At 39.1% G+C, this 13,182-nt stretch overlaps 1 protein-coding gene across 3 annotated transcripts in view; it reads right to left on the bottom strand.

Annotated features, from left to right (window-relative positions):
- Window positions 1–4,469, bottom strand: part of USP47 (ubiquitin specific peptidase 47) — a 112,315-nt gene extending 107,846 nt beyond the window's left edge. The window contains exon 1 of one of the 3 annotated variants that reach the window (XM_008542379.2): window positions 3,562–4,469. In XM_008542379.2, coding sequence (XP_008540601.2) covers window positions 3,562–3,600 — 39 coding nt within the window. In that variant the 5' untranslated portion in view covers window positions 3,601–4,469. The remainder of the gene's footprint in view (window positions 1–3,561) is intronic. The other 2 variants (XM_008542370.2, XM_070626363.1) reach the window with 2 other exon arrangements.
- Between the last annotated feature and the right edge of the window lie 8,713 nt (window positions 4,470–13,182).

The raw sequence follows: 13,182 nt of genomic DNA, 5'->3' as shown, positions 1-13,182 counted from the left end.
CATGAAACTATTCAAGTAAAGGCTGGAAAACATCCAAGCAAGGGATAATCAGTTAGAATTCTAAGTTTCCTTACAACCCTATAACCACATCAACAAATATTAATGAATATCTGCTCCAGAAAGGACACTGCCCTAGACTTATAATATATACAAAAACAAGAAACAGAGAGAGGGGGGCCAGCCCCCTGGCCAAGTGGTTCAAGTTCCGCGTGCTCCGCTTCTGCAGCCCATGTTCGCAGGGTCTCGTCCTGGATGCAGACCTACTCCACCGCCATGCTCTTTCCCACATACAAAAAATAGAGGAGGATTGGCACGGATGTTAGCTCAGGATGAATATTCCTCAAACACACAGACACAGAAAGAACAGAGAGAGAGAAACACACAAAGATCTTTCCTGCCAAGAAATTCACAACAAATAAAATATAAAATGTATAATACAGGTTGAGATCACAGTAGATGTCACAAAGAACTAATTATTAATTGCCAATTCATATACAAAGGTCTTCTAAGGAAAAATCCCTAAGGTTAAAATGGTCAGAAATGGGTTTTTAGAATAAATGAGATATGAGGTACTTATGGAAAAATGTGTATGAAGGTTCTGAACAGGCGGAGAGAAGTAGGAAAGAGGGAATAGCACAAATACAAGTGAAAAGCAAGTTAGAGAGAAACCTGTTTGGCTGCATTAAAAACTTGTTTCCTGGGAGAAAAGATAAGCTGAAAGGGCAGGTTGTGGCCAAAATCAAACTATACTAGGCCATGAGTGTGAAGCTAAGTAATTTCAAATTGATCTTGCAAACAGCATCTGTAACAACTACTCAACTCTGCTGCAGCCACAGACAACAGTGAATAAATAGGCATGGCTGTGTTCCAATAAAACTTTATTGGTGAATACTGAAATTTGAATTTCATATATTTCCATATGTCACAGACTATTCTTTTGATTTTTTTCAACAAGGTGAAAATGTAAAAATCATTCTCAACTCATGGGCCATACAAACACAGGCTGTGGGCCGGCTGTGGCCCACGGGCTGTAGTCTGCCAACCTCTGCACTATACTAAGCTGCCTTCTTCAGCAGTGCTCTAAGGTACATTTGTCCTTGAGCTTTGGGGACCAGAATAATCTATCATTCATTCGACAACTGCACACACGCACGAATGCACACACACCTAACCAAGGTCTAAATCTAGTACGATTCAGAGGTTCCCTATATAAAGGGCCTCAAAAAAAAAAAAAGATCCTCCAAATTGTTGATAATAAGCCATTAGAACAGAAGCAGGAAATTTTGTAATTCTGTAATTTATTTTCACATAGTAACTGTATTTAGAGAGTTACACACTATTCTTACAGAGCCTCTCGATTACGTGGAAGGATCTGTAAAATACAGTAAAATCAAGGGGACGTGAGTTCTAGTCCTAGCTCTGTCATTTACTCATTATGTGACCCTAAACGAGTCACCTGCAATCCTCTGGCCCTAATTTCTTCATGTGTAAAGTGAAAGGTCTAAGTTACTAGATGATCACTATGCTCTCTCTCAGCTTTAGCACCATGATTCTACTCCTACTTAAAAAAACCACACAGGGGATGACAAAGTCCAGACAAAAGTGATAATTAAGGACACAGAGGAGAAAGGTGGCCAGACAGGACAAACAGGTAGGGAAAAAGAGCAGAAAATTACAGTATTGCTAAAATCAAGGAATTTTTTTTAAAGTATCAAATGCAAAAGAAAATTCAAAGAAGAGAAGCAAGTATTCAAGAAGAGGAGTATGGCCATCAAGAAAGAACTAGTTAGCTAACTAAAAGAGGTAAGGACTTCAAGTGACAATCTTAAGATGCAGAGTACTCTGTGTGCTTCCAGGAATTATGAAAGGAGCCAGGTTAAAAGAAAACACTGAAGATGAGTCTAGGGAACAGAAGATAAAGGCATATAGTCCAAAAAAGCAGGGGGGAAAAAGTTAGGATGAGCTTGAAGCCTCAGGTAAGGAAGTTAGTCTTAAAGGAGAGGTATTTAACTTTTAAAATCCAAAAGGTAAAAGCAGGATTATAGTACCAGTTTTTACACAGCAGATATGTTTCTGCAAAGCTGAAGATCTATATCACATTTTCTATAAACCAAATTATTAGGGAAATAAATCCAACGTTGAGTTTTCTTAAAGCAGAGTGCCACCTATATTTTCTAATGGTCAAAAAATTAAGAAAGGACTAATTTTGCTTTTCATAAGAATGAAAACCAGCAATATGTAGCTCTAAAAGAAAATGCATGTTTATATCTTTCCTATTGCACCTATCACTTCCATCCCTAAGAGTTACTACTTATGTAGTAAAGTACCTAGCCCCTAATTGGAGATCAACTACTAGCGTTCCTTTTCCTAGTAGCTTTGAAAACTCCCAAGGCAAGAATTCTGATTAATTCATCTGTTTATCTGCTTTGCACGGAGTTGGTGATGCTTGATGAATAAATACTGACACATGATAACTGAGTTTTAAAAAAACTGTCCTTGCAAAACTATCATCTGATAGAGTTGGAAAATATTTGTATCAGAGATACATAACTCCAATATCACTTTTGCAGTGTCTGAGCTTAAATAACAACAAATTGCTACAAAGCAACTAAAACAAGTTTAAAAAGTAAGAATTTTTACTGAGTATCGATCATAAATATCAAGAACCTAAATAGCTAATTTCAACCGACACTTGCCCCTATTTAAGGTATACGAGAAATAAAAATCCAAACCATCAGCCTGATGATTAACCAGTTAAAAATACACATTTGAATACGCCGAAGATATTTATAAAGCCAAGAGAGATACTATTAATACGTTGAAATTCACTGGCCAGTGCTGGATTCTACCATTAATCTTCTACTACTATTCAAGAGAAGCCAAGAAGTCAAGGCTTCTCGTATCACTCGCTTTTAAGAATTTAAGAAGTCGCCCAAACTGGCATACACAACCCAACAACAAAAAAAGAGTTCAGCTCCCCATATGGCAATGTTCAGCGATCGCCCACCTTCCCGTGAAAGTCACATTTACTACTTTTCGACGATCTTCGGTAGGCCCCACTTCGGCAGGCCAACAGGACTACTAAGTAACAGGAGTTCAAAAAAGTCGTAACAGTTAACTCTGCCCTCCCACAAGGTGTCGATTTCACAAGCCCCGAAAGCGCTGCACCGCCACTGTCAAAACCAGAAGCAGCCCCGTCACCCCATCGTGCCCATCCGCAACTGTTCCAGAATTTCTCCTCCCAAATTACCTCTCTGTCTTGGCTCGACGTGGTAAATAAGTACTTAAAAGGCCACCTCCTCCCCCGGAGCAGGACCTGATTCCTCCCCGTCCGCTCCTTTATTTGTCCAGCCCCACACCCCCCAGGGGGGAGGTCTCCGCTCCCCCGGCCTTCGGGATCCAGTCGGGGCGCCCAACTGCTCGCCGCACCCAGCAGACACCCCGCGGCCGCCACGCACCTCCTCCTCGCCCCCGCCGGGCCCGCACCGGCCCCTCGCCCGGGCCTGCGCTGCCTCGAGCGGCCGCAGGCCTCGGGCCTAGCCTCCTCCGCTGGCCCCTCACCTCTTTCGGGACCAGTTGGTTCTCCTCGCCGGGCACCATCGCTCAGACTCCGGCCGCTCCTCTCCGCCCTGCCGGGGGAGGGGGAGGGCGGCGGCGGCTCTCTGGCTCAGGGGAGAGCGGCAGCGGCCGTCATCCTCGCCGCGGCCCGCTCTCCGGCAACCGCGGAGGCCTCAGCCCGAGCCTCAGCCCCCAGCGCGCAGACACCGACCCACGGCTCCGCCGCCGCCGTCGCCTTCGTCGTCGGCCCCTCCCCCAGCCCGCGGCAATCAATGGAAAAATGGCGGCGGCCGCTCTCGCGAGAGTTCGGGGCTTCGGGCTCCGAGCCCGGCGCCTGGCGCCCAAGGTGCCGAGGCAGCTGCCGCTCGCGTCTGATTACCTCGGCTCTTACTCCGCCCCGGGCTGTAGCGCGAAATTGAGGGAGCGGCCGTGCGAACGCTTTTCGTTAGAGGGCTTCTGGAGCGTCCGTCTCGGGACTCCCTCTGCCCGCAGGGGAAGAACCAGGCCTGAGTCCTCCATGCCTTCTCGGGCTCTTCGGACTCCCTGCCCACCAGAGAAAGCCTCGAGCGAAAGCCCCTGCTCGGACCTTCCCTCCAAGACTGCTCTCCCTTCCCGTTGGGAGGGCGCCCGAACCTCCCCTCCTCACAGGCCCCTGGCCTCTGCTGGAAGAAAGCACACGGGCCACCCCCGGCCTCCGCCCTCAGCCAGAAAGGACTGCGTCCCCCCACCCCCACCCCCGGCCCGCCCCTCCCGATGGCCTCGGCTCGAGGGACCTCAAGGCCCAGGTCCTGCTAGAGGAGGCAACAGCGCTTGTCTCAGAGAAATGGTGTCACATCTCCCCCGTCACACACACCCTCCATGAGAGAGACACTCTCCTGCCGCCCCCCCCCCCCCCCAAGGGAGCTTCCTTCTCCGACAGGTTCAAATCTGGGGCTGGGACGGCTTCAGAGTAGGGCTCCAATTTGAATTTATGATCATCTTTAAAAATGTTTTTAGAGTGCTTTAATCTCCTCTGGCAGTAGATGCAAAACAAATTGTTATTGCAAAAACAAATTTTGCAGTAGTTATTTTTCCAAATACTGTTCATTCCTCAAACCTTCCTTTATGAAGACTGGTGGGGTGGCTTTCCTGAAGACGTCCATGGGTGCAGTGATTTTACAACATGCTGACATCATGTAATCCTGCCACGTTCCTAACACCCACAGCATTAATTACCTGCATCCGTGCTCTCCAAACTTTTTTTGGTTGCACTCTCTTATCACCAAAACAAATGATGTCTATATACGGGAGTAAGTTATAGACACGTCCTCCTGTGCATGACATAAAACATTTTTTAGACGTAAAAGGATAAGATCAAGGTGAAATAAACATTTAAAGTTAACTGTAAGAGTTATTTTTTATATTAGTAGTATTAAAAAATCCTTGTTACTCTCACTAAAAATATTTGGTGAAAGCAATATGATTGACTAGGTTTCAGTGGTTTAAAAAGCTTTGATAATTTGTGAAACGGTTATTAAAATGTCTGATTCAACGTTCAGGTTATTTCTGTACTTCGTTTTAATGGCTGTCATAAGTTGAAAGGTATAACTCACAAAGATATGTAGATCCTAATGGAAGAAGTACGTCTTTGGATGCTCTTACTAATGCAAGTATCCATTTCTGTCACTTCCATCCACCAAATTCAGCTGGTAACTATCTTCCCTGATGTCAGCCAGAAGATGTTGCATTTTTATGTTTTTAACAAATGGGTTCAAAACCCTTTGGAATGCATTGCTTGGAAGATTTTTAATGGGTTGGAAAATTCTGTCTTCAAGTTTTACTGTACTATGTAAGATTTTTTAGGGGAGCCATCTTGTCTTTATTTAAAACTTTGATATTTTGTTCATCATAGATTTTTGCATTAATTTTGACTTTTTAAAATATTGCATTAAGATATTATTTATTTTGATTACTGAGTTCTGGGCACCCCCTTAAATTTTTGTGCCCGAGGTGAATGCCTCCTTGCCTCACCATGGTCCCAAGCTTGGGTAGCACACATATGTCATTGCATCAAAATCAAACAATGGAAATATTGCCAAATCTCATTTCGAAATGTCATCTCCATTACTCTACCATCACCATTTTTGCTTACCTTACATTATTATGTCCAACTCATGTTTTCTTCCCAGAAATCTTTTTTAGCTGCTTTCATTTTAGTGAGGGTTAGTTTAATGAAATAATAATGTAATTGGTAAATCTACTTAACCCAGCACACATAAACTGGAATAAGTCACAATATATTAAAGGGAAAGAAAATGAAGAAATTCCTGGATTATTCTCCACATTACATAACTCACACTTATTGAGAAGCCAGTTTCCATCCATATGTTAAATATTAATTAGACAATTTTTTCCATTTTTAGATAAAAATAAATATTTAAAAAGTTCTAGGGGCCGACCAGTGGCGTAGTGATTAGGTTCTCCCGCTCCACTTTGGTGGCCCGGAGTTCTCAGGTTTAGATCCTGGGTGTGGACCTACAGACTGCTCATCAAGCCATGCTGTGTTGGCCTCCCACATACAAAAAAGAGGAAGAAGGGCACAGATGTTGGCTCTTCCTCAGCAAAAAAAAGGGGCCAGTCTTCCTTAGCGAAAAAAAAGGAAGATTGGCAACAGATCTTAGCTCAGGGCCAATCTTCCTCACCAAAAAATTAAAAATTAAAAAACAAACTTTAAAAAGTTCTCATATTTTCTTCTTACCATCCATGTTCTCTGGTTGCACACTCGTCTCTTTAGAGGCCATTGGCATGACTGTCCTAGAGCCTGATATGTTGGTTGGTATACATAAATATTTGTGGAATGAGTTTATGAATGCACGAATTGATTAATAAACAGAGATGTATGACTACTCTTCCTAGTAAGTTGTTACTGATATTACATGTATATGCATTCATTTATATTATATATGGATTTTATGTCTCCAACCCTTCTCTCTCCATGGACTCCAAACTCATGCCTCCATCTACCTATAAGATAACTCAAAACATCTTGAATTCGCCTTGACCTAAACAACACATTTGACTTACAAGCCTCCCCCACCTTCCTCTGGCAATATATGCTCTGTCAGTTCTCCCCACCTCAATAGATTGCGCTGTCATCCATCCAGTTTATCAAGGCAAAAACCTGAGGATCTTCATCTTACATTCAATTCATTACTCAGTGCTATTTCTTCCTCCTCTGAAACACATCCCAGATCCCACCACTTCTCTTTATATCTGCTACTGCCCATCCCACTCCAATGATCATCTTTTCTTGCCTGGACTACTGCAGTTTTCTCTTAACTGGGCTCCTAGCTTCTACATTTACCCCAGACAGTTCATACTCCATACAGCATCCAGAGTCATGTTTTTAAAATATATCAGATTATGGTCTTCTCTTAGTTAAAATCTTTCAAAAAGTTCCCATTCCACTCAGCATAAAATCCATACCCCCTAGTATGGTCTACAAAGCCCAATGTAATGTAGCCCTATCTGCCTTGCTCATCTCATCTACCACTCTTCCTCTTACAACAAGGACACAGCCACTCTGCCTTTATCGAAGCTGTTAAAATATATCAAGTTTACCCCAGCTACAAAGCTTTTGCACTCGTTATTCCCTTTCCTTGAAATGTTCTTCCCCCGAATCTTTGCTCCTATCTGTTTCCATCTTGTCCTTTGGGCTTCTCAAATGTAACCTCCTTGAAGAGACCTTTTATGAGCATTCAGTCTAGACTGGTTGTTCCTAATGTATCCTCTGTGCCTAGAACAGTGCCTGGCACATAGTAGGTGCTTAATAAATTTTTGTTGAATTAGTGACTTTTTTTTTAGGTGAGATTCACTTAGGAAAACAATGCCAGGACTGTTTTCCTTATAACTTTTTTTGGATTATTTTTCTTATTCCTTTCACTTTAAAATGTTCATAATATCATCCCAGTCAAAACATAAAAAAAAAAAAAATCAGACAAACCCAGACTGGGACACTCTGCAGGATACTTGGCTAGTATTTCTCAAGACAATTAAACTCAAGAAGAACAATGAGGAACTGAGAAACTGTCACAGGCCAGAGGAGACCGGGGAGACCGACAGCTACATGCAGTGTGGTCACCTGGATTGGACCCGGGAACAGGAAGAGAATATTAATGGAAAAACTGGTGAAATCTAAATAAAGTCTGTAGTTTGCTCATTAATAATGTTCCAATGTCAGTTTCTTAGTTTTGACAAATGTATGACGTTAACATAAGATGTTAACCATGGTGGAAACAGGGAGGGGTACCCGTGGACTCTCTGTTCTATCTTAGCAACTTTTCTGCAAATCTCAAATTATCCCAAAATAAAAAGTTTGTTTAAAAATTCTCATGGTAGTACTTAAGGCATTTTTTTCATTTCTTGTATATCTCTTAGACCCTTCGTGAAACATTTCTATATTTTAAATGATTTTTACAAAGCCATATAGTCAAAGCCATATTATACAATTTGAGAGCTAGTGATAATGTTTACCACTGTGACTGTAACTATTAGTAATAATGTTAAATGTATTTTGTAAATGTGAACAGAAATTTTCACCATAGCTATATTTTAACAAGGCCAAAAAGATCTCTAGTCAGTGTGAAGTAGCTTTGGAGCCAGACCGACCTGTCTTGAGATCCAGGCTCTGTTACTTTGTCTGTATAAGACCTCTCTGAACCTCTTTTCTTCCCACTAGAAAATGGGAGTAATAATTTAGACCCTTGACATTTACCAATTTAACATTTGCAGTTTTGACCAGACAAGTTAATGACATACAGCTCTCTATAATTGAGCTAGAGAGGAAATTTGAATTTCATACATTAGCCAGAGTATAGGAAACTGTAAATCTGAGGGGTTGAAAGAATAAGCTGAAAATTGTTTACCTGAATTGGATTCCTACCTCTGTGTATTATTACCTGTATGGACTTGCTTGGATAGTTCTCTTGGATAAGAGAGCTATCTTGGATTTTTGAAATCCAAGCTTGAAGCTTGAAAACAACCTTCAGTTTTCTTATCTATAAAATGAGGATAATAATAGCCCTACCTTATAAGATTATATCAAATAACAATAATCGCAAAATTATAACAGCTAAGATTGGTTGAATATATATCATATACATCCCCAGTCCTGTTCTAGGTGCTTTACACACATTATTTCATTCAATTTTCTCAACAACTTTATGCATAACCAGTACTATTATCCCCATCTCACAAGCGAGGAAAGTGATATAAAATCTTTGAAGCACTCAACACACTGCCTGGCATATACTAAATATACTAGATCAATATGTGTTAGCTATAATTATCCCAGCACTAGAATGAGCCCCATGAGGAGCCACACAGCCCTAACAGTGCCTGGCATATAGTAGGTGCTTTTAAATATTTGCTGAATAAATGAATCAGGCATTTAGCTAGTGGATAAATTTTGTTAATCATTCAGCAGCTGTACTTTGATACAGTTTTATTGCTGCCTACTTTTCATTTACATAGTATCTCCATGAAAATGCTTAACATTTTCTTTGTGGAAAATAACTGAAAGGAAATTCAACTATTAGCAATGAAATTGAAGAAATTAATAAAGTAATAGATCTTAGTCACAAAATAGACTCATTGGCTAAGTTAAAGAGTGGAGTGTAAAATTAGTCAATTGCTTATGTTTGTGATGGAAATGATACTATCAATAAGGAAGCAAGAAAAAACAACTTGGGAAACTATTTCAGTAAGTACTTCCACCACTGGGGGAAAAATTATCAATTGAGTAGAAAACCTAGCAAACATTGAAAGGATAACTAAAATTTGGGGTAAAGACGACAACATAACACAAGAAATATGATGCTCAAGAAAATATAATCCAGGAGAAACCTAGGAACATGTGCAAATATTTTAATGAAGCAGTAGAGTGAAGACATTAGTGGAGCTCGCAACCTACTTTGACCTTCAAAATAGATTGGTTCAAGGAACGGATGTAGCATTTTCTATTGACATAAGCTAAAAAAATCATTGCCTCTTTCTGAGCTGAAGTTCATAAAAGAAAAGGTTTATAGGTCAGTGTATTCAACAGCATAGAAAGAAGTTTGTATCAACAGAAAATGCCTTGGCAAACATATCGAACGAGGAGACACAAATATCAGAGCTTAAGGCAACCAAAGACAAATTGACCAGGGTTCATCCTAGCTTTCTCTAGGGTTCTGCAAGCACTCAAATTTCAAAGTCCAAGAATAAGGAGGAATCCAGTGAAACAAAGTTGGAGTCATGGTGTTAATCTTTTGAAATGTTTTCATAAGATCTTTGCCATTGAGTAGTATTTATAAATTTGATGTTTGAAGTGAGCTCAATGCTCCTTGAGAATATCAAGAGTTTGTTTTAATGATTATAGAATTGTGAGGATTAGAAATAATGTATACAAAGGTGAATATTTTATAATGATATTGTCATGAAAAAAACAATACCCAGACGTATAAAGGAAAAGATGATAATTACAAATTTTTAACTTGTGGGTAGCAAAATATTAACATAAAGTCAAAAGACAAAATATGAGCTGGAAGAATATATCCAACAAATATGATAAATAGCTCATTTCCTTAACATAAAAGAGCTCTTCTAAATCAATAATGAAAAGATGAACGACTGGATAGAGGAAAGCTTAAAGGAGATAAGCTGGCACTTGACAAAAATGAAATACAAATTGCCAATAAACATCTGAAAAGATGCTCTACTTTACTTATCATTAAAGAACTGCAAATAAAAACAACAAAATGTCATTTTTCACTCTCAGATTAGCAAGATTTATTGGGAAATAAGAATTCATTTAAATTTTGTGGAATATGACAGTGTAAATTTCTTTGAAGGCAACATGCCAATATTTATATCAAAATTATACACAAAAGGTACACATCTTTGACCTAGTATTTCTATTTCTAAGATTATCCTACAGCACAAATGAACAAAGATATAGACTTAATGGTGTTTATTACAGTATGGTTTGTAATAACCAAAAACTAGAAACAATATGAAAATTTGTTTATAGGATCATGTAAATTATGGTCCGCCTATACTATGTAATACTATGCAGTTGTTAAAATGGAATGAGATGGAAAAATAAAAACTGATATGGACTTACTGCAGCATGGTGTGCTGGCTTGGATCTTGGAACAGAAAAAGTACATTAGCAAAAAAAACTAGGGAAATCTAAATAATTCCAGAGTTTAGTTAATATCAATGTACTAATATTAATTTCTTATTTTGGACAAATGTACCTTGGTTGTACAATATGTTCATATCACATATTTCATGCAATTTTATATTATAACTTTCCATAAATCCAAAATTATTCCAAAATAAAGTTTATTTGAAAACAGTAATATAGAAAGATAAAAAGATACAATAAATGAAAAAAAAAACAAATTGCAGGATAGTATGTAGAGCATTTGTATACTAAAATATGGGGATTATATACGTATATACTATTACAGGCATAGAAATTTCTAGTAGCGTATGATCCTACCCCATCAAAAAGAAAGTTCATAATGGTTATCCCTGAGGCCCTGGAATAGTGGTTGTCAATGTCAATGTTGGTGTTAGCTGGGATCTCTTATTTTTCACTTTCATATTAAATCATACTGTGTTCTTTTAACTCTTTTACCAAGGGGGCTTGTATGTCTTAAATAATTTTAAAACAGCTAACTAAAAAAAACAAGGTGTGAAAATTGACTAACATGATGACTGACACATTGTAGATGATCAATATTTGAAAACTTTTATGGCCTTTTGCTGTCTGCTTTGGTTCATAAGTTCTTTATTCTATCTCTAAAAACAGTTGCAAATTTTTATCGAGTATTTACTGTGGTCCGGGACCTGTGTCAAATATTTTACACACAGGATCTCATTACTCTCCACAACAGCATTCTGAGTCAGGTACAAGTACTATCCCCACGTTACTGATAAGGAAACAAGAATAGAGAATAAGTAACTTGCCAAGGTCACAAGGCTAATAAATGGGGGAGCTAGGATTTGAACCCGCACAGTTGACTCCAAAGTCTTTCATCATGGGTAAAGCCTTGTTTGCTTCTGTAGACGCTGTAGAATATGTTTTAATATATAGAATATATTCCTATAGAACATACTTTAACTTTCTTGATGGTGATGTGATAAGTATATTTACCTTTAGTGGAAGAAAGCGATGACAAATCGCTTAATTTTTAACTAACCTGGGTGATTCAAAGTCTCTGGGCCTTTCTTTTAAAATCTCAGCCAATGAACTTTGCTGCTCGATCCTTTGCATTCTAAATGTTCAAGCTGTCTTTCAATTATTTGATGGTTCCACCAGACGAAATGATCCTACTTCTTGATCATTTTCTAGATATTTAGTTTAATCCTTGTAGCTGCTCTTTTCTGGAAGATTATCAATCTCTACATATCCTAAAAGTGAAACTTTTCTTTAAAAAGATAAATAGCAGTTATTAATCCTTTCCTCCTTTTTCTCTTCTTCCCTCTTTTTATAGAGCAGCTAACTTCTTTTGCATAATATCATCCAAACTTGTCTGTCAAGACCTTTCACAGACCAGTACAAGTGAGCACAGGAGTATTTTCTCATTGGTGTACGTGAAACCCCTGGTAGAAAAGAAACTGACACGTTAGTCGTTGATAGAATTCTCTACATGCACAGATAATTATGTCCTTTTTCTTACTTAAAAAAATTTCCAGAAACTTCAACTATTATTTACTCATCTGTAGGCAGAGTAGATGTTTTTAACCCCAATCATCATCACAATCTTTTGTCAATAATCAACATTTATTGGATTTCTGCTGTGTATCCGGCACTGTTGTTTATGAGGAATCATGAATTCTTAGCCAGACTCAATGTCTCATTTGATTTAACCATAAAAACTTGAAAATTTATTGTGTGTGAGGGCTACCATCAAACAAGGCTCTTTAGAAGATAAAATATAATGAATAAAACTTAGAAAGTAGATCATAAAAATAGATAAGAAAATGCAATGGAAAGCATTTCCATAAATGAGCAAGGGTCATTTATCATCATAAATTAATCTCCACTAAATATCCGTAAGGTGTTTGACATTGTGATAGATGCTAGAGAGAGCACAACGTCAGTGTGGTGATTGATTTCCTACATAATTGAATAAAGAAGATTAAAAATGATGGAGAAGTAATAGTTTTATGTCTGAAAATGTACTCTGAAATTCAATTCCACAGATATTTGTTGAGCATCTTCTGACAAGGCATGTTACTAGAAGCTGTGCCAGATAGATGAACAGAAATGTTCTCTACTCTTAGGGAGCTTAGAATCTTGTTAGAACAGTGCTGTCCAATGTGTGAACTGGGAAAGTGCTCCAGGGCTCACAGCATGGGGAGCAGTGCTTGGGCTGACTTCAGGCTCCATCCGCCCTTAGCCAGGCATCTGTGTGCGTGGCACCACTTGCACAACCATACATGGCAGCCTGATCCATAATTAAAACAAATATGTTAAAAAGATATAATAGATATGTACATAAAGTCCTGAGTGTGTAGTCCTGAGGCTTTGTCAGGACGAGACATTTGAGCGATTGACTAGTAGGATGTGTCACAGTGAGAACAAGGTGACCC

This window comes from Equus przewalskii, chromosome 6, assembly GCF_037783145.1.
Source record: "Equus przewalskii isolate Varuska chromosome 6, EquPr2, whole genome shotgun sequence".
Classification (NCBI taxonomy): domain Eukaryota; kingdom Metazoa; phylum Chordata; class Mammalia; order Perissodactyla; family Equidae; genus Equus; species Equus przewalskii.
Note: the sequence above shows the minus strand (reverse complement) of the source record. Positions and strands in the feature narration are given on the sequence as shown.